The 24,507-nt window shown below is 54.1% G+C and overlaps 4 protein-coding genes across 6 annotated transcripts; 2 read left to right on the plus strand and 2 right to left on the minus strand.

Annotated features, from left to right (window-relative positions):
- Positions 1-1,054: 1,054 nt before the first annotated feature.
- Positions 1,055-1,714, plus strand: LOC141544029 (vomeronasal type-1 receptor 4-like). The gene has a single exon (XM_074269683.1). The coding sequence runs from the start codon at positions 1,055-1,057 to the stop codon at positions 1,712-1,714; it is 660 nt and encodes a 219-aa protein (XP_074125784.1).
- A 4,211-nt stretch (positions 1,715-5,925) lies between these two features.
- Positions 5,926-9,780, minus strand: NME6 (NME/NM23 nucleoside diphosphate kinase 6). 2 transcript variants are annotated; one of them, XM_074272136.1, is made up of 6 exons: positions 9,500-9,780; positions 8,884-8,986; positions 8,767-8,806; positions 8,535-8,695; positions 8,259-8,462; positions 5,926-7,835 (listed from the first exon to the last, which is right to left on the minus strand). In XM_074272136.1, the coding sequence occupies exons 1-5, from the start codon at positions 9,590-9,592 to the stop codon at positions 8,293-8,295; spliced, it is 567 nt and encodes a 188-aa protein (XP_074128237.1). In that variant the 5' UTR covers positions 9,593-9,780; the 3' UTR covers positions 5,926-7,835; positions 8,259-8,292. The 2 variants fall into 2 exon arrangements, with proteins under 2 accessions (XP_074128237.1, XP_074128236.1); XM_074272135.1 differs by having other exon boundaries at positions 5,926-8,462.
- A 54-nt stretch (positions 9,781-9,834) lies between these two features.
- On the plus strand, positions 9,835-15,280 carry LOC141545135 (rab-like protein 2A). 2 transcript variants are annotated; one of them, XM_074272133.1, is made up of 8 exons: positions 9,835-10,229; positions 10,635-10,664; positions 11,566-11,645; positions 12,570-12,649; positions 14,342-14,453; positions 14,551-14,648; positions 14,756-14,839; positions 14,912-15,280. In XM_074272133.1, the coding sequence occupies exons 1-8, from the start codon at positions 9,883-9,885 to the stop codon at positions 14,990-14,992; spliced, it is 912 nt and encodes a 303-aa protein (XP_074128234.1). In that variant the 5' UTR covers positions 9,835-9,882; the 3' UTR covers positions 14,993-15,280. The 2 variants fall into 2 exon arrangements, with proteins under 2 accessions (XP_074128234.1, XP_074128235.1); XM_074272134.1 differs by having other exon boundaries at positions 14,798-14,839; positions 14,912-15,130.
- Positions 15,281-17,257: 1,977 nt separating this feature from the next.
- On the minus strand, positions 17,258-24,296 carry LOC141545134 (acrosin-like). Its single transcript, XM_074272132.1, has 5 exons — positions 24,173-24,296; positions 23,756-23,962; positions 23,063-23,349; positions 18,133-18,275; positions 17,258-17,967 (listed from the first exon to the last, which is right to left on the minus strand). The coding sequence occupies exons 1-5, from the start codon at positions 24,253-24,255 to the stop codon at positions 17,371-17,373; spliced, it is 1,317 nt and encodes a 438-aa protein (XP_074128233.1). The 5' UTR covers positions 24,256-24,296; the 3' UTR covers positions 17,258-17,370.
- Between the last annotated feature and the right edge of the window lie 211 nt (positions 24,297-24,507).

Here is a 24,507-nt window from a genome sequence, read left to right on the forward strand (position 1 = left end):
CATTTCTCTCCACTTCCCCTCAATCATGCTGAGAAAATGAGATAAATAAAATATGTATAATTGAATAAGAAAAATCCCTGCCCTGACCCCGTCCAACAAAGTACATGTCAACATACACTTTGGGGACATTGCTTCTCTATCTAGAGGGGAATGGCAAGTTTGTCTGGATTTGGAGTTCATCATTGCATTGGAATTATAGCATTGATTGGAACTCCTATGGCTCTTTGTCTTTATGATATTGTTTTGGGATAAATCAATCTCTTTGCTCATTTCAGTCTCCATGGGATTTTGCAGGGGTAGGGGGTGGTAAGAATAGGAAATGAGTAATGACCAATATATGTGCACGTGTATATGAGTGTATTGAACATGTTTACTTTGAATAAACTTTTCATAAACTTAATAAATTAAATACTCACTGTTGCACAGATTGACAAGGCCTTCCCCTTCTGGTGTGTGTGTGTGTGTGTGTGTGTGTGTGTGTATGCTAAAGTTATACAATTTTGCATCAATATTTCTCTAGCTCCTTGATCCTCAAATGATCATCAACCTTCACTTGAGGTACCAAGGAGCAAACTTGCCCATTCCTCACACCAGAATTGCTATGACTGTTGTGCTTTCCCCTTTGAAGCCACATCTTTGAATTCCACTCAGACTGGCAAGTTCAGTGCCCAGAGGGTGAATAATTATTACTTCTGTGTGGTTTCCACTCAGTTTGAGTGTTAAAGGTTCTTGTTTTCTTCTGTCCTCCGAAATATGCATAGGTCCTGCTGACTCTGGCTTTAATTCTCCTCCCTAAGAAACAAAGAGAATGATTCCTCTCCTCCTGTTTCTGGGGTCCATTTTCCTTTTGCAGACAGCATTTGGGATCCTGGGGAGCTCCATTCTCCTATGTCTGTGTAGCTTTCCTTATCTCACAGGCCATCGGTGGAGGTCTGTTAACCTCATTATCATTCAGCTGACTTTGACAAACACCACGTTGCTTTTGTCCAGAAGCATCCCTATGAGTATTGCAGTGCTGAGGATGAACTATTTCCTAAATGATTTGGGGTGCAAAATGGTTCTGTATCTTCAGTGTGTCAGCCGGGGTCTTTCCATCTGCACTACTTGCCTGTTAAGTTGCTTCCAGGCTATCATCATCAGTCCTAGTGGCTCCCTGGCTGCAAGGCTCAAAGCAGGAGCCCCAACATATGTGCTTCCCTCCTGCCTACTCTGCTGGCTCGGGAGCCTCCTTGTAGACATCGATGTGCCCATTTATGTGACAGGCCCGAGGCCAGGCCCTCCCAATCAGACGGAGGCTGTTGAGTTCTTGTACTGCTCCTGGAAACCTTCTTTGGCAGATTATATCATCCTCACTTATCTTCGAGATGCATTCTTTGTGGGACTGATGGTGTGTACAAGTAGCTACATGGTGATTCTCCTGAGGAAATACTCCCAGCAAGTCCAGTACCTGCCCAGAATCAGCCTCCCTTCCAGAGCCTCCCCGGAGATCAAGGCCTCCATATCCATCCTGCTGCTGATGAGCAGCTTTCTTTCTTTTTATTTTATCAACAGCTGCCTTGAACTATGGAAGCGTTATTTGAAGAAGCCTGATCTTTGGCTTCATTTTGTGTCCACTATCTTGATGCTCTGCTTTCCAGCCATCAGCCCCTTTGTGCTGCTCAGCGGCTATGTCCGAATACTGGAGTCGTGCTGTGTCATGTGCACGGGCACATGACACATCTCACTGGGGTTCTTGCTTCTTTTGGGAAAGCCTAGGTAAGATTTAAGAAAGTAGTCTCATTCCCCTGAATCCTGGCAGAATTCACTTCCCTTTTCTCAGCCAAAGGGGACTTCTATCTGCTCCTCAGACCCATGATCCTAGTGGTTACAGGGCCCAGTCAGTGGGTGGCCCTTCTACTCAACCTGCCCTAAAATAATTTTAAAAATGGAGAAACAGGTAAAGAAATAAATGATGATGAACATAAGCAGCTAGCATTTACATAGTATTTTGAGGTGATTGTTGCTATAAAAGAAGACATTCCTCCACCTCCACTGAAGCCACAGAAAGTTTAGAATGTATTCATAAAGTATTGCTGCTATTGATGTTGTTGTTATTCCTTCCTTCTCAAAGAGGATAAATGACATTACTTGTAAGGGAATTGGGTTTAAGTGAAGCAGAGGTGTGCAAAGTCACCAGCCTCCCTCTCATATCCAGATCATTCCAGTATCACAAGACGCAGGTCAGAACAAGTGTGATGGGTCCAGATCTGGTGGGCCACCTTGGCTTTTTCCTTAGCTGGGTCTCAGATTGTCCGTGGCAACATCCATTCAGTGATTGAGGTAAGAATTGAGGGAAAAGACGTCTTCGTTTGCCTTCACATAAGAATCCTCAGGTAGAGAGGACCTTCAGAGCTCTATTTCCACTCATGTGAGCCATCCAAGTGACGCCTGGCCAGTCTGTGAGACTTTATCAAAGCCTGATTTTTCAGTTATAAATGAAAGTTACTTAAGACAAAGATGTTAATTGTTCCAGTTTTTTTTTTTTTTAATGATAGAATAAGTAGAGAAAGAAAAAAAATCTAGATTCAAAGATATTTTATAAAGTTGCCCTTCATTCTCAAAGAGGATCAAAATGATCTCACTATGTTAAAGTCAAGTTACAGTATGTTAGACTCTGGTTGATCAGACCAATACTTGCTCGGAATGCACTGCCACAGGTTAGACACAAATAGTCCCTATGAACATTAGGAGTGGACTCTTTAACTTTGCACATCTTGCACTTATTCTGAATAATTCAATTCTGCTTTGCTCATACAGCACAGCACCTTTTCTGATAAGGGAACTCCATGCTGAATATACCAGTGTCCTATACCAGTGTCTCTCATGTCATGCAATCAATTCTAAAGTTCTTCAAAGAGGCCTTGTATCAATTTTTTTCTGACCACCATATGAGCGCTTACTCTGTGTGAGTTCTCCATAAAAGTCTTTTTGGTCTTTGAACTTTGTGGCCAGCCAACAGAGTTGCGCTGTCTGTAGCAGAGTTGGAACACTTGGCAGGTTAGTTGGAGAAAAGACCTCAGTGTCCGGTCCCTTCTCCTGGCAGGCGATCTCCAGAGTCTTCCTAAGACTATCCAAATGGAAGCGATTCAGTTTCCTGGTATGGCGCTGGTAGACCGTCTCCCAGTCATGAGATCAACACAACCACTCTGTAGATCTTCAGTTTGGTAGTCAATCTAATATCTCTTTTCTATCACACTTTTCCTTGGATTCTCTGTTTCAAACACTGAGCTAGCTCTTGGCAATGCATATGTCTGATCATAAATATGTACATCCCTTAAAAGTATATTGCCTGACCAGCAGGATGATTTCAGAAAGGCCTGGAGAGACTTACATGAACTGATGCTGAGTGAAATGAGCAGGACCACTTCAACAACAATACTATATGATGATCAATTCTGATGGATGTGGCCATTTTCAAAAATGAGATGAACTAAATCAGTTCCAAAAGAGCAGTAATGAACTGAACCAGCTACACCTAGTGATAGAACTCTGGGAAATGAGTATGAACCACTACATAGAATTCCCAATCCCTCTATTTTTATCTGCTTGCATTTTTTATTTCCTTCACAGGCTAATAGTACATTATTTCAAAGTCTAATTCTTCTTGTGAAACAAAATAACTATTTGGACATGTATACATATGTTGTATTTAACATATACTTTAACATATTTAACATGTATTGGTCTACCTGCCATCTGGGGCAGGGGTAGGAGAAAGGAGGGGAAAAATTGAAACAGTTTTGCAACTGTCAATGCTGAAAAATTACCCATGTATATATTTTGTAAATAAAAAGCTATAATTTAAAAAAAAATTTTTTAAGTATATTGCCAAAGTAGGTGAACTTATTCATGTGGACAAAGAACAGGAAGAGGACAAAGACAGGAGGAGGAAGGAGAGGAAGAGGAGGAAATAATAGCATTGTCCAGCTGGATTTGGCTTTTTCAGTTACTAATGGGGCAGCTACTGCCCCTCACAAATCATTGGGCATCCTTCATTTTAGAAGAGGACCAGTGACAATGCTTTCAAATAAACTCTTTAACTGGGCCATCTTCTCTCTCAATTCTTACTTCTCCCTTTCTTCCTCTTTCTCTCTCCTTTTTTCCTTTACCTCTCTTCTTCTTTCACATTTTATCCCTTTGTCTCATTCTTTCACTTTCACCTCATTGTTTCTTTTTTCTCTTCTTTTTCATTTGTTCCCCTTTTCTCTCAGTCTCCTCTAATTCTTTCTCCTCTCATTGTTTCTTTCTTTTCTTCTTTCTCATTTTCTCCCTTTCTCTGTCTCCTCTCATTCTCTCTCTCCCTTTCTTTTTCTCTTCTCTCCTCCCCAACATGGGGAGAAAAGCCAGCCTCTAGCCCTCACCTTACCACTTCTCCCCATAAAGGAGGGCATCGTCTGAGTTTACTCCTAGCTTATTCATGTTCTTCCCGGGGGATGATAGTACCCTTAAATGAACCCAGACCTGAGCAGAGGGCAGCATGACTGCCATTTTTTACAATGGCATTCTAGCCTTAGAACTGAAGGTGTCATTAGCCATGCTGCTGACTCTGAGAAAGCATTTTTTACTATATCTATAAGGAAAATTGTGCTACCTGGACTGCAAAACAGAAAACGGAAGCAACAGGATGGCGGGGAAACTGCAGGATTGTTTGTATAGAAAACCTCTGGAGATTAGCAAAAAATAAGAGTATCTCCAGAATAAGAAAAGGACCAATGTCAACATTAGTTGTGTCACGGGAGAACAATTTGGCAGCCAGAGCAGTTTAAGAAAAGGCATAAAAATGGAGGCGATTTGGCTGTATCTTGAAGGCTGACTGTACATACATTCTGGAAAATCTTTGATAAACCCTCCAAATTTTCTCCATATCTGAGGTGTCGGATTGATTCATCCCCATAAGAAACTTTCCCGAAATGCCAATCTGACCATGTCACCCCACTACTCAGTGAACACCAGTGGCTCCTTATCACTGTATATCCAGTACAAAATGCTCTGCTTGGCACTCGCCCTCCATAACCTGCCCCCTCTAGATCTTTGTGCAATGTCCTCCCTCCACCCATCATGGACTCTTCCCACCTAGGCCTTCCCAAACAAGATTCTATCCCTCCCAGCTCTGGACATTCTCTAATTATCTCTCCTGCCCTTCCTCCCCTCTGAAAGACTTTCTCATCCTTAACCTCAATGCCTTCCCTCTGAGATCAAGCTCTCTCTATAGCTTGTCCCTTGCCTTCCTTTGTATCCCCAGCACTTGGCCTGATGTCTAGTAATACAGTAGGTACTTCCTAAATGTATAGTAGTACTTTTACATTTTGTTCTTTTAAATGACAGTCAGGACTTAAAATATCTATGCTTTAAGAAACTTCATGTCAAATTGTCTTGAAAATTCCCCCAATCCCATTCTGTCTCAACACAGGAAACCCATCTCTGCTTCCCATCATCTCTCAACATCCTCACTAAACAATCTTCCAGATTTTGGTGTCTGAATCCATGAATGTTCAGCAGGATAACAAATCTCCTTAACAATTTTTATGCAGAAATGTCATATAGTCCTGCTCAGGGGCTGAGAGCCGTTTTTGAGTACAACACCCCATCGGCTAGCTGCTGGGTTCACAGAGCCCAGTGGGCACCCAGAAAAGCCTATTCCTTATTCCTACACCTACTCCCTAGAACAAGAACCCCCCAGGGCTGTTCCACCTGGGCTCATGCAGTACTCCTCCAGGGGACAAAGGGAGGACAGATTGCAGCCAGGAATACAAAGGCTGTTTTCCTTGGGCAGTAGGATTGGTCAGACCTATCTGAATCATTCTCTGTCTGCCCCCCAATTAGGTTCACTACTATCTAACTGCTAGGCCCCAACTCCAAGAGAAAATGATTCAAGATATATATATATATATATATATGAGTATTTTATTTTCTCCCCCAGATACAGGACATTTTCTTACCATTCATTTTTACAATTTCAAAGTTTTCTCCTTCCTTTTTCTCCCCTCTTCCAAAGGGAAACAATTTGATCTAGTGTATATATGTGCTATCATGCAAGACATTTCTATATTAATCACTTGTGAAATAAACAAAAGAGAACCCCCCCCTTGATAAAGTGAAAAAATATGCTTCCATCTGCACTCAGAGCCCATCTGTCTTCTCTGGATATGAATAACATTTTCCTTCAGAAGTGCTTTGTACTTGTCTTGGGCCATTGTGCTGCTGAGAAGACTCGAGTCATTCACAATAGATTCATGTCACTGGTACTGTGTACACTGCTTTCCTAGTTCTACTCATTTCACTTTCCATCAATTTGTACCCAACTTTCCAGGTTTTTCGGCAATTTGCTTGTAATTTCTTACAGCACAATTGTACTCAGTTACATTCATATACAAGTTACTCAGCCATTTCCAAATCGATGGGCACCCTCTCAATTTCCAGCATTTTGCTAGCACTTGCTTGTACAAATAGTCCTTTCCCTCGTTTTATGATTTCTTTGAATTACAGATTTGGCAGTGGTATTGCTGTTAAAAGGTACACAGTTTGGTCATCTTCTGGACATAGTTCCAAATCGCTCTCCAGAATGGCCCCATCAGTTCACAACTCAATCACCAATGCATTAGTCCCCATTTTCCCACATTCTCTCCAGAATTTATCACGATCCTTTTTTGTCACGTTGGCCAATCTGAGCAGTGCAAGGGGGTATTATCAGTGTTTTAAATGTGCATTTCTCTCATCAAAAGTAATTTAAAGCCCTTTCCCATATGCCTATAGGTAGCTTTGATTTCTTTAACTGAATCCTGCCTGTTCAAATCCCTCAACCATGTATTTATTGGGGAAATGGAAGAACAGGCTTAAACCACATAAACAATGTCCAGTTCTCAGGGCGCAGCTGCGTTGCTTCTTCTGGGAGATGTCTGAAGGCCAAGTGCTCCACTTCCCTGATCCCAGGAGGTTCATATAGCAGTTTGTACTAAGCTCCAGGCCACACCTGGATGTCCAGTTTATAGGTAAGGAAAATGAAGGTAGAGACCCGTAGCAGCTAAGAGGCACAACCAAGTTTCAGCCAGGACTGTTGTGCAAAGGCTTTTCGCTTGACATTGGAACGTGAATTTTGGCAGACTGAGTCTACACAACAGCCCAGCTTCCTGGGGCAAACTTTGTCCCTCAGGGATGAGTGTGACAGAAGTCACCGGCTAAGGGCACACACGATTAAATTGGTATTTGGGGAGAAAAGGCGGCTGGCACTGGGGTGATAGCCTGGCTCCCAGTCCCAAGTCCTCTGTGGAGGTGCAGCTGGGAGGGAGAGGCAGCTGGCAACAAGGTGACCCCAAAGGAGGGGGCAGCTAAGGCAGAAATCAAGAGCTGATCTGTACAAGATGGAAGAACAGACATGGAACTGTGGAGTGTCCTGTGGGGGAGCTCAACAAAAAGCTCTTCTTGGGGGGGGAAGAAGGCTCAGACACTGGAGATCCCCATTATTAATGGGGGAGAGAAAGAAAATGGGCAGAAAGGACAAGGTGACGCTTGATGAGAAAAGTACAAGGGACAGGGCCCGATGTCAAAGAAACCTCCATCTGCCGATGACAGGGAGCGAATAACGTTGTTGGGGAACCCAAGGGCCAGCATGATTCCCAGAAGGCACTGTGTCAGATCAGCCCTTTTGCGGGGGATGCTGTGGAATGTCATCCGAGTTCTTGAGAGGCCTTAGAGAAAGCTTCCCGTGCAAGGATGTGGACATGGTCTCCACGACTAGAGCAGGATTTGAACTCGGGTCTACCCGACCAGTTCCAGAGCAGGAATCTAAAGGCCAAATCCTGAGACACCAATTTCCCAAGTCGGAGAAATGACCTGAGAAGACCCAGGGGTTTCCCCAGGCTTCGAGCAGCAGGATGAGCCTGAGGGGCCAAAGCTGACTGAAGGCAAAAACTGGCCGCCTTCCACACAGTCAGGGAGGACAGTGTGGGGAGGAGGGAGCCTCCCCCAAAAGAGGCCAGCTTGTGGGCTCTAAAATGCTGCCCCCTACAAAGGCAGGGGCTGGGGCAGGGGAGGGCCCGAGAAGGACTGAGGTGGAGAGGAAGGCAGAGGGGAGTTTAGGGGCTGCAGGGGAGGCTGGGATCAGAGGCTCCATGGGCAGGTCTGGAGGAGGGGAGAGCCGGAGTCACACACCAGGGCAGACACTTCCCCAGCTGCACGAGGCTGACCGGGTGAGTTGTTCTCAATGAATCCTCACAACAAACCTGTGGGGTAGGACCATGAGGAGAAAACCGAGGCTCAGGCCAGGTCACTGGCAGGGGCCGCCGGACGGGGGCAGTGAATGCCTCCCTCGGGGTCATAGTACACGGGGCCGGAGCGCAGGCCGGGCTCCTCGTCCTGGTACCAGCGACGCTCATCGAAGTCGGGGAAGAAGGTGGCGATCTCTCTGCGGGCAGAGGCCACTGAGTCTGGGGAGAGAAGGGGGGGGTCAGCGCTCCCGGGAACGCCCTGCCCTGCCCCCACCTCGGCCCTGCACCCACCTGAGCCGTGGGTGGTGTTGCGCGTGTCCGTGAGGCCGAAGCGCCCGCGGATGGAGTCCGGGGCCACGAAGCGGGCTCGGAACACTTTGGTTGGTCCCATCAAGCTCCTCCACAGCTGAATGGCGTCCTCGTGAGCCAGGATGTAGGCCCGAATGGGGCCACTGGGGATGAGAAAAGGGGGTGACCCATGAGCTCCACACCCACCCCCCCTCCCCCAGAGAAGCAGGGGTACCTGGCCATGAACTCCACCAACCGCTGGTAGAAAAAGCGCCCTGTGGGAGACAGATGACAGAGCTGGCATCCCGCGGGCAGCGCCCACCCCCCCTCCCAGGGCCCCGGCCCCACCCACCTGCGTGCTCCTGGTAAAACCTCTGGCACTCCTCCCGCCTCCAGGCCAGATCGCGCACACGCACGATGAGGAGCTGACTGCTCAGGATCTGCTGGTGAATGGCCTGGAAGGAACCCAGGGCAGCTAAAAAGCCCGTCCTTGGGACCCCGGCCCCGGGGCCTCCCAGGAAGAGCCAGTGCCCATAGAAATCTGCCCGGGAGCTCAGCTCTAAACAGGCGCGGAGAGCATTTATGCGGCGCCTGCTGTATGTTAACCCCGGCCTTCAGCCCGCAGGGGGCGCCCAGCAGCGACACGCCTCGGACCTCGGACAGTTTCTGTTCATGGAGGCTCTGGTCAGCAAGACCCCCTCGGGGTCCAAATCGCAGACACGTGCTCTGCCTCAGTTTCCCTCTCTATAAGAGCCCGGGCCCTCGGCAAACTGAAGGTCCTGCTTTATTACTGGGGGGGCGCCTCCCCTCCCCCCACGCGCTCCTAACCCCGCGGGGCCGCTGCCGCTCTCGCTCCGGAGCCTGCTACGGCTCCCTACAGGAAAGAAGCGCCCGCCTCCTTGGAGGCCGCCGCCGGCGGACAGCTCTCCCCAACCACTCCCCCCTTCCTCCCTGCGCGGCCCGGGCACCTCCAGGATCAGGGGATGGGCCACGGCGTCCGGCTTGATCAGAGCCAGGGTGAGCTGCAGCAGGCCGGCCCCCCCTCGCCCCAGCGCCGCCATCTTCTGGGCCGGAGCCGGTCCGACCAGCGCCCGCGGGCCCCGCTTCCCCTCCCTGAGAAAAGTTCGCCGGGACCTTCCCCGGCGTGTTCGTGCGTGGCCCGCGTGCCCCGACGTGCTCGTGTACGCGCTCCCGAGACCCCGTACGTCCTTCGGGGTTTTCCCGATCCTTCGCCACACACCCCCCTCCCACCCCCGTGCGTCCCGCCCATGCGCAGCTGTGCGTGCTCCTGAGTCCCCCGTGCGCCCCCGTGCGGCCTGTGTCCGTACTCCTCGCCCCACAGTGTGGCTCCATGCATCCCGCTCTTTGTGCGGGGAATTGCGCGTGCGCGTTTGTGGCGAGGTCCTTCAGGCGGCGCCGAAGGCAGCCCCGGGGGCCTCCCGGTCGTCCCTCTGGCGTCCGGCGCGGGCAGCCCCTGCGGTTGCATAGCAGCAGGGGACGACGCTGCCGAGCCCGAGGCCGGGACGCCATGGCGGGGGAGCCCGCTGGGGCCGGGGCCGGGGCCGGAACCGGGCCTGGGGTGGGCGCCGGGGCCGGGGTCGGGGCAGGCGCGGAGCCGGAGTTCGACCAGGAAAAGTACGACGCGGCCGAGAACGTCAAGATCATCTGCCTTGGGGACAGCGCCGTGGGCAAGTCCAAGTGCGTGGGGGGGCGGGGCCGAGCTCCGGGGAGCCCTGAAGGCTGAGCTTGGGAGAAGGGAAAGCCTGGAGCGCCGAGGCCAGGCGTGGGGGGAGGAGCCTGAATTCCAGCCGGCTGAGGGGCCCCTTGTTCTCCTGAGATGCTGCAAGGGGCCTCCGTGCAGATCCTGAGATCGGGGGTCCCCAGGACGCCCCTCGGAGCAGGACTGGAACCCAGGGCCACTGCTTTTAGTCCCGAGCCCCCAGCCTCTCCCGGTAGTCCGGGAGGACCCCTCCCTGTGACAGAGGGGGAAACTGAGGCCCGCGGGGGTCTTAGCGCTGGGAGCTGCCAGGTCTTCATGGCTGACAGAGGCTTTGGGGGGGATGGGGAGGGGCATGTACCGACCACCCCCTCTTGTGCTTGCAGGCTCATGGAGAGATTCCTCATGGACGGATTGTATCCTTCAGCACCCCCTCCCCCCGCAGGACCCTTCCTCCATACAGATCCCCTCCCCCGTTCACCTGGGTCACCTCCCATGAGGCCCCTCTCCTGTATGCCCTTTTCCCTGTGCAGGCCTCCCCCCTGCTGTGCACCCAGGCCTCTCTGCAGCCTCTCCCCCCTGCTGTGCACCCAGGCCTCTCTGCAGCCCCTCCCCCTGCTGTGCACCCAGGCCTCTCTGCAGCCCCTCCCCCTGCTGTGCACCCAGGCCTCTCTGCAGCCCCCCCCCCCTGCTGTGCACCCAGGCCTCTCTGCAGCCTCTCCCCCCTACTGTGCACCCAGGCCTCTCTGCAGCCCCTCCCCCTGCTGTGCACCCAGGCCTCTCTGCAGCCTCTCCCCTCTGGGCATAGAACAGTCCTAGTTCTTCCCTTGGAAAAGACCCAGGCGTCCAGTCAGGTCCCACCAACCCAGAACAGCTTAGGGGGAGCCACCCAGCAGGCCTCCTATGAGGGCCCAGGGCACCTCCTAGCCCAGCCCCCCACCAGGGGTTCTGGGGCCCCCAGGGGCTGCTGGGAACTCCCTGTCTGCTCCCAAGCGGCCCCTGTGCACAAGCTCAGCCTGGGCCCCTGCCCCTGCCTTTGCCTGTCACCTGCCTCCTCTGCCGGAGGCTGTGGGACAGGTTTGAAAGATGCTCCCTTCCGGGCTCTGCTCAGGCCCTGCTTCTCTCTGTCACTGCACTCCCCCCTCTCTTTCCCCACCGATCCCCGCCTGTCTCCCAGTGATCTCACCGGCTCCCCTGGGTTCCGTCCCCATCTCCTAGGCAGGGAGCTCCCCGAGCTGTTTTCCAGCCCGTGCTTCTCTCCCGGGCTCCGGCCCCCGTCCCCGCCGCCCGTTAGACGTGTCCTTAACGGGGGTGCAGCCGGCCCCAGCAGCTCTCCACCTACGCCCTGACCCTCTACAAGCACACGACCACTATCGACGGTAAAACCATCCTTGTGGGTGAGTGACAGCCTCCCTGGGGAGGAAGGAGAGATTTGGGCCCAGGAAGGAGGCCAGAGGGCCCAGGGCCGGCTCTGCAGGACGTGGGGAGTCCAGCTTGTGACCCCTGCCCAATGAGGGGCCCCCCTCCTGCCCCACTCCCCAGCTTGGGCCCGACTCTAGAGCCCTGTCCCGGGAAGGCCAGATGCAGCTTTCCTGTTCTCAGGCCTCGATGCTGCTCAGCCAGCCAGGCTCCCAGCTCCCACCTCAGCTGCCCTCCCCTCCCCCATTCTGGGCCTGAGAGCCTTAACCTGCATCCTGTAGCCCCTCTATGCACCCCCCCTCTAGCCTTTTGGGGGTCAGTGGGGGGCAGGAGTCGTCGGGCCAAGATGAGGCTGAGGGTGAAAGGAGGCATGAAGGGAGAGAATGGATCTCCTGGGCAGCAGCTTGGGCCCACCTTGCACATGTGCAGATAGCGCCCCCCCCCTCTTCACTGCAGAGCTTGCCCCCCCCTCCTCTATGCCCTTCTCTCTTGGTGAGCCTGCTTTCCTCCCATGCACAGGTATTCACATGCAGCAACACACAAATGCACCCAGCCAGGCCCAGCCAGGCACCTAGGGCACCGTGCACCTGTGTGCAGCCGGGCTGCATGCACGTACACACATTTACACACTCCGGGCTACATGCACGTACACACATTTACACACTCAAGCACAAGCACTTGCATGTGCATTCACACTCAGACATGCACAGCCGGGCGCCCGGGGCACTGTGCACCTGTGTGCAGCCAGGCTGCATGCACACACACTCATGCACAAGCACATGCTCACACCCCTCCGCCCCTCGCATTTGCACGCTCGCTCCCAGAGGCTTCTGCCCCATCCCGGGGTTGCACAGGCCTGGTTCCCGCCGGACCGCAGCCTGACGTCCGTGTTCTCATTGCAGATTTCTGGGACACGGCGGGGCAGGAGAGGTTCCAGAGCATGCATGCCTCCTACTACCACAAGGCCCACGCCTGCATCATGGTAGGTGACCAAGGCAGCTTCAGGCCTACTCTGGGCTGAGCAGGACCGTGGATAAGGGAGGGAGCCCTCCAGGACCCCAGCTTCCCCCGGGGTCCCACCATCCCTCCGGACGCAGCTGGGTCTTGGGCCCGGCACGTGGACCCAGGATGGAATTGTCCGTCCCGTCTCAGAATCCTCCGGTGGTCCCCAGCACCCCCACCTCAGCCTCTGAACTTGAAGGAGCTTGGGCAGCGAGGGATGAGAGCTGCAGCCATGGGGAGGGAGGCCTGGCGGGGCCTACAAGTGCCCCTGAGGACAGGGGTCAGGGTCTCGGGCTGCCCATCTGCTGACAGGGTGCTGGGGGGAGGGCGTCGGGCCCAGCCTCCTGCTCAGGGACTGCCTTCCCTCTCCCCTCATCCCCCTTCGCTCTCACCAGGACCTCGGTCCCCAGCTTGGAAGAGCCTTGCCAGGGGCCGGATCCTTCCAGGAAGGCGCTGGCTTGGAGCTTCCCGAGGGGTTGGATGGGGGAAGACGGGAGTCAGGAGGACGGGCCGGACCCAAGGGTTCACCCACCTGAAGGCTTTTGGCTCTCCCCTTTCCGGTTTTGTCGGTTTGGGGGTAAGGCGAAGGGTGATACGTCTCCCCGATGTCTGCTGCCCCACTGCTCTTGGATAGCTTTCAGGGAGTCTGGTCTTGGACAGGAAAAAGTCACCTCCTGATTTCAGACACTGGGCTCCTTTGCGATGCCTCCATTTGGCGCCTTTAACAAGGGCTGAAAAGGCGGCCCCCTTCTCTTGGGGCTGTAAGAACACCTATGGAGGGGTGGCAGAAGTACCCCGCAGCCTGGAGCCGGGACCCTGGGGTGGCCCCAGGAGGGGCTCAGGGAAAAGTGCTGGCATCCGGGGTCAGGACCCCCTCCCCTGACTCCCCCTAAGGAGGCGGCTCCTGTGAGATAGAGCAGGCGTCCTTCCTGGCTCTAAATGTGGCTCCGCCCACCTGCACACCTGTCCGGAAGACCCCTTCTCCCAGAGTTTCTTCCGCGGGCAAGGTAGCTACCGGGGCTCAGGAAAGGCCCCCTCAGGGCCAGCTCTGGCAGGAGCTCTGGGTCCCAAGCCCCCCGGCCCTTCCCAGGTGGAGGCGCCCCATCCCTTGGGGTCTGGACTCTGCCCCCCGGCACTGTTCTGGGGTGGCTCATCCGTGTGAGTGCCCTCGTGAGGCGATGGAGAGATGCCCATGCCAGTGCCCCTGGCCCTGCCAGGCCAGACTCGCTGTGAGGGGCGCAAGCACCCAGCAAAGTGCAGGGGGGGGGGAGGGAGGGGGGATTCCAGGAAGGAGGGGCCACTTTGTGCCCAAGCACGAGCCTGGGCTGTGAGGGAGCCCCGGGGGCCCTTTGGGAGCTCCCTTATTCAGGTGGGAGCCAGGGAGTTGGGCTCTTGTCCTTCCTGGGGTCCGCCCCGGGGGTGGGGGGCTGGGGCGGATGGGATTCCTGGTGGATTGTGGGATTCCTGCCCACCGCGGGCCGCGCTTTCCCCAGAGTTCTGGGGCTTGTTCCTAGAAACAGAGCGGGAAGATGCTCGGTGACTCGGGAGCACCAGGGCAGCCCTTCCCGAGGTCCCCCAGCCCCTTAGTTGGCCGTCTTCCCGTCCTGAAGGCGTGGGTCCAGAGGGCTGGGGGCGGGGCCCGGTGGAGAGCCCCGCCTTCTTGTCTCCCCAGGTGTTCGACGTGCAGAGAAAAGTCACCTACAAGAACCTGAGCACCTGGTATTCGGAGCTTCGGGAGTTCCGGCCCGAGATCCCTTGCATCGTGGTGGCCAACAAGATTGATGGTGGGAGCCGCCCCTCGTGGAGGGAGGGAGGGAGGGAGGGAGGGGAGGCGGGCACCCCCTTCTTCCACTGCTCGCGTGACCCTGTCCCCCTCTGCAGCCGACACCAAGGTAACCCAGAAAAGCTTCAACTTCGCCAGGAAGTTTTCACTGCCTCTGTACTTCGTCTCGGCCGCCGACGGCACCAACGTGGTGAAGGTAGCTGGGTGGGCTGGGGGAGGGGCGAGCCCGGCCCGGGCGGGCGGGGCCGAGGGGCGTGGGGAGCCCCGCCCCCGCCCTCCAGGACCCGCCTTCTCTTCCCCCAGCTCTTCAATGACGCTATCCGTTTGGCGGTTTCTTACAAACAGAATTCCCAAGACTTCATGGACGAGATCTTACAAGAACTCGAGGTGGGTGGTCGGGAGCGGGCGGGCGGGCCCCTCCTCTGGCTGGGCCCGGCTCACCTACGGCTTTTCCGGCAGAACTTTGAGCTGGAGAAGGCGGCGGGGTCCGTGACGGACTCGGAACCGAGCGAAGCCTCTCTGAACCTTCCATCCCCCTGAGTCCCCCTCTGCCCTCCCCTCTCCTCACCACCCCAGCGCCCCGCGAGAGTCACCTTGGCCCGAGCCCCCCCCCCCCCCCAGTTCCCCCGGCTCCGGGGCGCGGCAGGAGGCCCGAGACCCCGGAGACAGAGCGGTGACCGGCAGGGCGGCCGTCCCACACCCGGCAGGCTTGGGACATGCCCCGGGGGCTACCATCCCCCCCATTTGGAGCCGGGCTGCGAGGGCGATGCCGTGATGGACGCATCCACCTGAGGAACACAACAAATAAATATTTTTGGTCAACATTGACCTTGGGCCTTTTTGCTTGTGACTCTCGGCCCCGCGGGGAGTCCCTCGGAGCCACCGTTATGGGCGGGCAGGGCTCGGCCTGGGCACGGGTCTGCCGCCCCTTCCCCTCCCCAGTGCTCATGCTCGGGGGCCCAGGCAGCCGGGGTCAGAGAGCTGAGACGCCTGCTCCAAGCCCCGCAGTTACACCGCCCCCGGGCTTCCCATCTCTCCAGGGTGGCCCAGATTACTGGGTGGTGGGAGCAGCGAGGCTGCGGCTGGGGTCAGGAAGAGCTGCCACGTGGCCACAGGCCCTAGCACTCTGGACAAGTCGCTCAGCCCTGGAGCACAAGTGACAGGCCATCCCCCTGTGTTTGCCAAGTAAACCCCAAACGGGGTCGTGATCCCCATGCTGAAGCCCCTGGATGGCTGGCAGTGCCCGGCACCGGCTCTGGGTTGGGTCACGAAGCTTCCTCCAGGCACTGGGAGCTGGCCAAGATCTGGGGGCAGGAAGTGAGTAAAGCCGAGGAGGTGCAGCTGGGGAAGCAATGGTGGCCACGGGCGGGGAGGAGGCGGCAGAAAGCTGTCCCTGTCCTAGGCCCCGCCAGGGGGGCCCTCTAGGAGCTTCAGAGAGGGCCCGTGAGGGGTGTTGGCATCGGCTCGCTCCTCGTGCTCTGGTTTGCTTATCGCACGCCCCGTCGGGCAGTGCCCGGCACACGGTAGCCACTCGAGTGGGCCGGCTTCTAGAGACTGGGCATCCCTGGCTGTTCCTTTCACTGGTCGGGATGTGGGGTCTGGAAGCTGGCACACGGGCCAGAGAAGGGTCCAAGGAGGTCCATGGTAAAAGGAAGTGGGGATTGCAGCTGGAAGGGGACGAGAAAGTCCTGCTCCCCAAAGGGAGGGCAGAAGCATAGCGGAGAGCGAGGGCTCTGGGATGGCAGGGATGAGGGAGAACTCCCAGGTGTCAAGGCCAGGATCACTGAAGGGGGCAGCCCTGGAGCCGGCCTTTCCCGTGCCCCTCCTCCGCATCGATGGAGCTGGACCAAGGCGCCTCCGGGCACCGTCCGCACCAGGCAGCGAAGATCTGCCAAAAATGCCGAGCCCTCGTGAAAGCCGCCGCCGAAGCACAGCAAGGGAGCGTAGTGGGGAAGGGAGGCAGCCCTCGGCTGCGGGTCTGAGGGGGCCCTCGGCAGATGTCTGCAAGACGAAGCAGCTGAAGGGGGGCAACCACATCCCCAAATCGAGTTCTGGGGGGGGGGGGTCGCACTCAGGGCCCTGGTGCTCTGCCCGTCCCCCCCCCCTGTGTCTTTCTGGGTTCCCGTGGGCACGTATAACCCGTCAGCCTCACCCCAGGGGATCATGGGCCTTCCTCTGACTCCCCATTGCTCTGGAGGTTTCTCAGGAATTTTCTGGGCTATCTTCATGATCTAGCGGCTTGGGTTCAAGTTTCCCCCAAGTCTGCAGCTTGATGCAAGTCCCCCAACTGACACCGTGAGCACAGTGCACAGCAGGGAGTGCAGACGCCACATGCGTGGCGTCCTCCAGCTGGGAGGAAAGACTGGAAGCTCAGTTACAGGAAACAAAGATGAAAGGCTGGAGAAAGGAGATTGGCTGAGGGGGAGGGGCAGAGGCATCAAAAGTGAACAGGACCAGGCTTCCTGACCAGTGGAGCCCCATCTGAGGGCCACCTGAGCTGCCCGTGAGGACCTTCTTCTGAGGATCTGCCATCCCTGCAGATCCTGGGTGGCCATTAGGGAGAGGTAGGAGCGAGGTCATCCCGGGGAAGCTGGAGACCCCCAGGCTTAAAGGATGCTTTGCCCCCCTGCCCCATCCAGCCGCAAGAATGTTGCAGGGGAGGATTTGGGGGGAACTTATTAGATGTGGTCTTCCTACAGCCGTGTATATCAGGGTTATTTTCACTGGTCCCCCCTCGGTCCCTGAGCCCTTCCAGGTGATTCCCACCAAGGCCATGAAGGATGCAGGCAAGAGCTAGCAGGCAGGTCCAGCTTCATATACAACTTTATTGACCTGTTCCCCGGGGAGTGGAGGGCAGAGGGCCCAGGATGCAGCCGGACACCTGGCCTGCACGTGGACGGCTCTCTCCAGACGGAGCATTATGTGGACCTGTTGCTCTTCATGGATTCCATGAGCAACTTCAAGCGCTTGGGGAAGGAGAGAGAGACGGGCTGACCGGGCCCCACAACTTGGGACTTGACCATCACCGGATTGGAGATCCAGGGCCGGAGAGCTGTGTATATGGATGGGCGAGTGGCTGGGGGGCCTGCTAAGGGCTGGTAGCTCGGAGACCAACTGTTGGAGGAACTCCCCTTCCAGGGCTTGTAATGAGTGACCCAGCCTCGGGTGGTGGTGGTCCTGGTAAAGAGGAGGGACCAGGGCTTGTATTCCCAGGGTCTGCTAGTGGAGAACCAGTACCAGGGCCGTTGAGTTGCCACAGTGGTGGGAAGGTGGGAGGGAAGGGGAGGGGGGACGGTCGTGGTGGTAGTGCGCGGGGTCGTAGTCTGAGGAGGTATGTCAGGGATGACCGAGCCGGGCCCAATCTTGGAAGCGATCCAGTCCAGAAAGTGCCAGGTGGACGTGTAGATGCCTGGCCGAAAGGCCCGGGCGCAGCCGGTCCCCCAGCTCGTGACGCCGACTACAACGTAGATGCCGCTGTCTTTGTCTTTGCACATGAGCGGCCCCCCACTGTCCCCCTAGGCACAAGGACACTCCATCAGCGGAGCTGGCCTGGGAACTTGGAGCAGGGCCGAGCTCCCCTAGCCCAGGGGTGAGACCGCACCCGAGGATGTCCCTCTGCCACATGGGGGGACGGGTCCTGGGCACGAGACCCCAAGGGGAGCCCCCAAAAGCCAGCTTACCTGGCAAGTGTCGATCTTCCCCTCTTGGAAGCCAGCACAAAGGTTGTGTTGATGAACGAACCCGTAGTACCAGCGGCTTCCATTGCAGGTCCTAACATCTATCATTCTAACCATGGCTTCCTGCAGTATCCGCGAAGGGGTGCCTGCCAAAGCCAGAGGCCCGTCATCAGCCAGTTGCCTACAGACGGAGGTCCCCGCCAGCCCATCTCAACCTGATCTCAACTGCCGTGATCCACGTATATTCAACCAGCCACACCAGGCCCCCCCATCCTCTCTCAGGGCTGAGAGCAGAGGGCGTGGACCAAGGGCTATGTATCCCAGGAGCCTGAGGAGGAAGCTGGGGACAGTGTCACTGGGTGTGGGGAGAGCCTGGAGATATAGGAGGTACAAGGGGGACACTCCCTCTCCCTGAAAGTTTGCAGAGTCCAACTGTGACGTGCACCAGACAGAGTCCTGGGGAGCGGAGGGTAGAGCGCGAGCCCCGAGTGCCATTCCCACAAGGGAGATGCGGCAGCACAGGCAGATGTGGCAGGACTGAAGCGGTCTCCGGTGGAGATGATCCCACCGGGCCATTTGTGGGCTCCAGGAACACATTTCCTTTGCTGGTGAAAGATGCCCCATGGAAAGCTTCCCGGTATGAAAAAATCATACAAGAGTCCTTCAAACGGGCAAATGTGTATTCGTTCACCAAGGTTTTGTGTCACCTCTGTGTGAGAGACGCGACTCGGATGATGAGGGGAGAGGGAGGTCCCCTGCAGCTGTCGGGACCACTGTGCTGTTCACCTTTGAAGGGTCACAGAGGTGGGGGAGGAGGAGGAACTAGGTTGTATTTGAGAGATCATGCAGTTGTTTGAACAGCTTTAAGGTTTTCCCTACTTTCCGTCTTCCGTGCTTTTACAAGGATGCCTTACAAAGCACATACCACAGATACGTGGTGAGGATGACCACATACAGTCTCCCTGGGAAACCACAAGAAGTCGGGGTAAATCTCCAGGGAGGCTCTGTGCATGTTGGGCAGTCAGCTTGGGGAGTTATTTCCTGGAGAGTCGGGCGACAGGGATACACCAAAGGGAGATGAGCGGTTCTGTGAGGGGCTTGGCAAATCTTCTGGACACCCTGCACACCCCAACTCCAAGAAACTAGAGCGTGCCCGTTCGTCACACCCTGAAAAACCATCTTAACAGGATCAACCAGGTGAAGGATAACTGAGGGGTCTCCAGTGGGGGCGTCTGCCCCAAAGAATGTGACTTAAGATCCTGTGCATCTCAAGGACGCCGGGAAGACACAAAAGTGTCGTTTGCCTTGTGTTTTGTATTTTTTTCACTCTACCAAAGCTGTGGAAGGGGATCTTGAGCTTCTGCAGAGCAGCAGTAAGAAGAAACTCTTTCAAAGAGATCTGGAAAATCCACTAGGCCAAACATCACTCCAGAAATCCAATCAGTCAATCCCACAGATCCTTTTTTCTAGCCTAGTTTTGCACGGGGAGAGAGAGGAAGCTTCTGGTCCAAAGACACTGAGAACATGGTGTGGCCAGAAGCCCTCCGTGTGGCACTCTCCATCCCCGGGGAAGGCAGTAGACCAGGGCAAGGGGACTTCTCATAACTTGAAAAGTTATGCCAGCCCGATGCAGGACATTGATCAAGGGTTGACTCAGGAGGGGAGCTACACCCTAGCTGAGAAGCAGGGTCTCAGCTTTAGCCCCCAGCTCAGACAGAGCTCTGTAGACAGGAATCCCAGACTTCAAGGGAGTTTGAAGGGGGAAGTTTTACCATTGGACAAGTGTAGACAGTGTAATATCATTCTCAAGTACTTCTTAAGACACCATCAATTATGGAAACCATACTTGGGAAACCAATGAATGGCTTTCTTTAGAGTCTATTGAAAATGTAAGCAAGCCAGCTTCCCAGAGCTGTTAATTAAGAATGACTTAGCTTTTCTCTCCAAGCCATCAAAGAACGGGGGCTGTGGCCTTTGCCAGCAGCTTGTGTTTCTGAGTTTCTCAGACTTGCCCATTTGGCCTGATGCTCACTTCCCCATCCACCTTCCACTTGATTAAGTCATCTGAGGAAGCGGGACACTCCTGTCATTCCTGTCCACATTGGCCGGCTTTTGAGGAACAGATCCTGAGGCCTTAAGTCCCTTTAGTGGAGGGGAAGACTATGGTTGGGAGATTCTGGCTCAGCCTCTCACTGTGAGAAGTTCTAAATTTGGTCATCAGGAGTCTGGAAGGAGGTGCTGGAGATCACCCCATCTTTTCATCCTGCCAGGCTGCCTGGGATCTTCCTTGGCTTGTCATCTTATGTTGGTACCTCTTGGCTGGCTGGCTGTTCTCTTGGAGCTCATTCCATGGCCAGCCCATGCCCTAACCCCAAACAGGCATTTTGTTCTTTACACTACTCACACAAACACGGTGATGTGGATTTGCAGCAAGCCACTATGTGTCGCTGCTTGGCATTTAGCTTCTTCTGAGACTGCGGAGCTCCATTTCCCCTCCACACACACAAAATAGAGTATGTGGAGCATATGGGACTTAGGAAAGCATTTTCTGTGATTGAGAGAGGCGTGGCATTATTGAAAAGTGCCACAAAATCTCTTATATTTGATGTAGGGGAATCAACTCCTTTTGAATTTTGGGCTGGCTTCAGCACAGCATGTCTGTATCTAAGATATGGCTACAGGTGAATTGTTTGGTTGGATTATCCATCTGCCTGAATAGTGTAAACTGGGTGTCATGAACTTCTCATCCATTTTGTGTTTCCTCCTAGAAAATTAGGTTAATCCCTTTTCAATGACTAGATTTCATTCATTCCAGTATTTTTGCCAAGAAAATCCCAAATGGGCTTGTGAGGAATCCGACATGACTGAAAAATGATCCCAAAACAGCATCAACAGATTTCATTCGGAAGGCTGCATAATGTTACTGGTTACTAACAGCGCTCTCTCAAAAGAGCAGCGTTTGGAGAACTGCCACAACCAAAGACTCTTAGGGTCCATCCAAAACATCATCAGTGCACCAGCAGATGCCTTATGTGATCAGAGCCTCTGTTAGGCCTCCTTTGATGGTGATCTTCAGTGTTCCATTGACCGCAATCTATCTCTGGGATTAAAAAACCAAAAACCACAGAGTAAATCCTTTCTCGTTTTAACATCCTGAGGGGCATGGCATTTTATCCTGCTGCCTAATTGTGCATTAGCTCTGGGTGCAGAGCAGCAGGTTGGACGTTGCATTCTTACCGAAGTCTTGAACACATCATTTAGGCGTTGGTTTGTTAGGATTCAGAAAGAAAAGCAGCGATCATTGAGGGCTAGCATGCTTTCACTGAGTATAAATCGTGACCAATGATTTTTGAAAAACCTGGAAAGAATTCCATGAACTGATACAGAGTAAAATGAACAGAACCAGGAATACATTGTATACAGTAATAGCAACATCATAGGATGATCAACTGAGAATGACTAACTATTCCCAGGAAGACAGTGACTCAAGACAATTCCAAAGAACTCATGATGAAAAATGTTCTCTACCTCCAGGGAAAGAATTGATGTTTTCTGAATCCAGGCTGAAACATACTATGTCATCTTTCCATCTTTCCTTCTTTTTTTTTCCCTCCCTCCCTTCCATCCTTCCCGACCTCCCTTCCATCCTTCTCTCCCCCCCTTTCCTTTCCTTTCTTTTCCTTTCCCTTCCTTCCCTTTCCTTCCTTCCTTCCTTCCTTCCTTCCTTCCTTCCTTCCTTCCTTCCTTCCTTCCTTCCTTCCTTCCTTCCTTCCTTCTTCCCTTCCTTCTTCCCTTCCTTCTTCCCTTCCTTCCTCCCTTCCTTCCTTGACTTGCACAAAAAATAATATAGAAATGTTTTTACAAGATTGCCTGTAAATTATATTTACACTTATAATCTATACCAGATTGTTTACTATCTCAGGAGGGAGGATCACAAGGAAAGACGGGGTAGAATTTGGGATTCAAAATTTAAAAAAAAAAAAAAAAGCAATGCAAGTTAAACATTCTTTTTACATGTAATTGGGGGAAAAGAAAATATTTTTTAAATGTCATGACAAATTAACTATGCTTCCTTTGTTGACCACGAATACAAAATGGGTAGATCAGGAGATTTCATGAGATATTCTTCTGGACAAGTTGGAGAGATAAAATTCTATGCCAAGTTCCATGAGATAAGTTCTGATCTGACTGACCCTGGGAATGGAATCCTGTTCATATCAGAGGCAGTCTCCAGTGGAAGAGCTATCCCTGATTTGGGATGTGCAGATGCCCCACACGTGGGGAAGAGAACTCAATCAGATGTGGGAATCCTGACTTCCGAGGCTGCCCTGGAAGGCAGAGGCAAGGCTGGGACTCTAGGACGGGTTTCTTGGATGCCAATGCGTTTTCTGAGGCTAGGAGCTCTGCAACCAACTGAATGGTAAGGGATAGTAGAGGCAGTGGAGGGGGGCACTGATAAGGAACACAAGAAATCTCCCTTCTGGAGGAAAACAGCCACATGCATATTCTGCCCTGGTTTCCTCATGCGCTAGGGCCTTCTGGCTGCAGGGCAGGCCTTGACTTGAGCATTATAGCAATGGGGGCTGTTGTCCATGCCCGAATTAGGGGTAAGGCCTTTGAAGAAGAAAAATAAAAGATGCATTTTCCAAAAGAAGTGTTTGAGGATGATGGTTTCTCAGAAAGACGGCTCCGTCTTATGAAAGTGTTGGGTGTTGGCAGGTAAATAAAAGGAGTGGTGGATCTCGGGTCTACCAAGTCTGCCAAAGAAGCTGGTCCGGACCCGAAGGGCCAGTACTCACAGGTGAGGAATCTCCTGCGGTTCCTATGACCCTCAGTGATCCCAGGGGTCCCCCACGTTCCCATAACCTTCTTGGGACTGCCTCATACCCCTGAAGTCCCCCTCAGGTTTGCCAATGTCCTATCGCAGCCTTACCGCCTTCCCGCGTGTAGCCCCAGCCAGCAACGGCACACATCTCCTCCGACTTGACTGGGCCCTCGCCAGGTCGAGGCAGACAGGCAATACGGATCACATCCCCACACCGTATCGGACTTTCCAGCTGGACTAGTGCAATGTCATTTTTCTGAAAGTCTCTATTGTAATTTTCATGTGATATAATCTTGATGGGCTTTCGCTCCTGCACTTTGGGGTCTATAGGGCCATAATTCCACCCGTGCTGAATCTCCCATGCGCCAGCCAAAAGTCGCCACCTGTTAAAGTCCCTGGGAAAAGAACACTAATTACCCAGAGATATCTCAGGCAAGGGGGGGGGGGAAGGGAGAGGGAAAACAGGAGGAAGAGGGAAAGGGAAAGAGAGAGGGAGGGAGGCAGAAGGGAAGATAGGAAGAAGGGCAAGGATAGGAAAGGGAGGAAAGGAAAAGAAGGAGGGAGGAAAAGAAAGAGACTAGAACAGAAACAGCGACCCCCTTCCTGAGTGTCCTGGACAGGGCTACCAGAGAGAGTCACAGACACACAGAGGCAGAAATGGAGGAGGAGAGGGAAAGAGAGAGGGGAGAGAAATCGGGACCCCTCATCCAGTGTGTGCACAGATAGGGCTCCGCCAGGGGAAAAGGGAGCATCCCTGGAGGGGGAACCCCTCTCTCCACCACCTGGCCCCAGCTCACTCACCTTTCATTTTCACCGAAGCAGTGGGCAGCAGTGAGAACCCAGGTGGGAGCTATGAGGGAGCCCCCACAGATGTGGTCCCTGTATCTGCCATTCCAATACACGAGCTGTATACTGACTATCCAGGGCCACGCCCCTGGGCGTGCATTCATGCCCCCAACAACCCGATTGCCAATTTTGTTGATCAATGGCCTCTGTCCACAGAGACCCCTGGTGGGAGAAGAGGTCATGAAGTACCAGAAAAAGATGGGTCCCAGACTTAGGCGAGCCTCCGTGGGCCCCCTCCCTTCCCTGGAAGACAGGCTGGCGGTCCCCAGCTCCCAACAGGATCCCTGGGAGACAGGAGGAGGAGTCCACCCGGTTCTCCCCTAATGGGCCTCGGCCCCCTAGGCCCTCCTCCCCTGTGTCTCCTTCACTTACGAGCAGGATGTGTCAGCATTAGCCTCCAAAGTTCCCAAAAGGGACAGCAGCACTAGCTGCCACAGCATACCAGGGCCTGCCATCCTACAGCTTGCACTGGAAGCCTGGGAGAATTCCCAATGTCCACTCCTCCGGCCAATCACAGGCCTGGGCCTCTGTGATGCCAGAAGAGAATGTGGGGGGAGGGACCCCTCCGGGCCAACGATGGCCAGGGCCAGAGAGAACCCAAGTGGCCCCCATCCCCGTGGGCCTGCTGGGCTCTACAAAACATTTGCCACTCAAAATTCCCATGCAAGACGTAGTGCCCGTGTGAGCAGCCCATGCAAAAGGTGGAG

This window comes from Sminthopsis crassicaudata, chromosome 5, assembly GCF_048593235.1.
Source record: "Sminthopsis crassicaudata isolate SCR6 chromosome 5, ASM4859323v1, whole genome shotgun sequence".
NCBI lineage: Eukaryota > Metazoa > Chordata > Mammalia > Dasyuromorphia > Dasyuridae > Sminthopsis > Sminthopsis crassicaudata.

Bases quoted from the DNA above. Each gene is read 5' to 3' on its own strand.
- LOC141544029 (XM_074269683.1), top strand. From the start codon at position 1,055: ATGGTTCTGTATCTTCAGTGTGTCAGCCGGGGTCTTTCCATCTGCACT.
- NME6 (XM_074272136.1), bottom strand. From the start codon at position 9,592: ATGGCGGCGCTGGGGCGAGGGGGGGCCGGCCTGCTGCAGCTCACCCTG. The intron at 8,987-9,499 runs GTGCCCGGGCCG...GGTTCCTTCCAG, and splicing joins CCCATCCCCTGATCCTGGAG to GCCATTCACCAGCAGATCCT. The intron at 8,463-8,534 runs GTGGGTGCAGGG...TTCTCTCCCCAG, and splicing joins CAACACCACCCACGGCTCAG to ACTCAGTGGCCTCTGCCCGC.
- LOC141545135 (XM_074272133.1), top strand. From the start codon at position 9,883: ATGCATCCCGCTCTTTGTGCGGGGAATTGCGCGTGCGCGTTTGTGGCG. The intron at 10,230-10,634 runs GTGCGTGGGGGG...TTGTGCTTGCAG, and splicing joins AGCGCCGTGGGCAAGTCCAA to GCTCATGGAGAGATTCCTCA. The intron at 10,665-11,565 runs GTATCCTTCAGC...ACGGGGGTGCAG, and splicing joins AGATTCCTCATGGACGGATT to CCGGCCCCAGCAGCTCTCCA.
- LOC141545134 (XM_074272132.1), bottom strand. From the start codon at position 24,255: ATGGCAGGCCCTGGTATGCTGTGGCAGCTAGTGCTGCTGTCCCTTTTG. The intron at 23,350-23,755 runs GTGAGTGAGCTG...TTCTTTTCCCAG, and splicing joins TGCTTCGGTGAAAATGAAAG to GGACTTTAACAGGTGGCGAC. The intron at 17,968-18,132 runs GTAAGCTGGCTT...CCTTGTGCCTAG, and splicing joins GGAAGATCGACACTTGCCAG to GGGGACAGTGGGGGGCCGCT.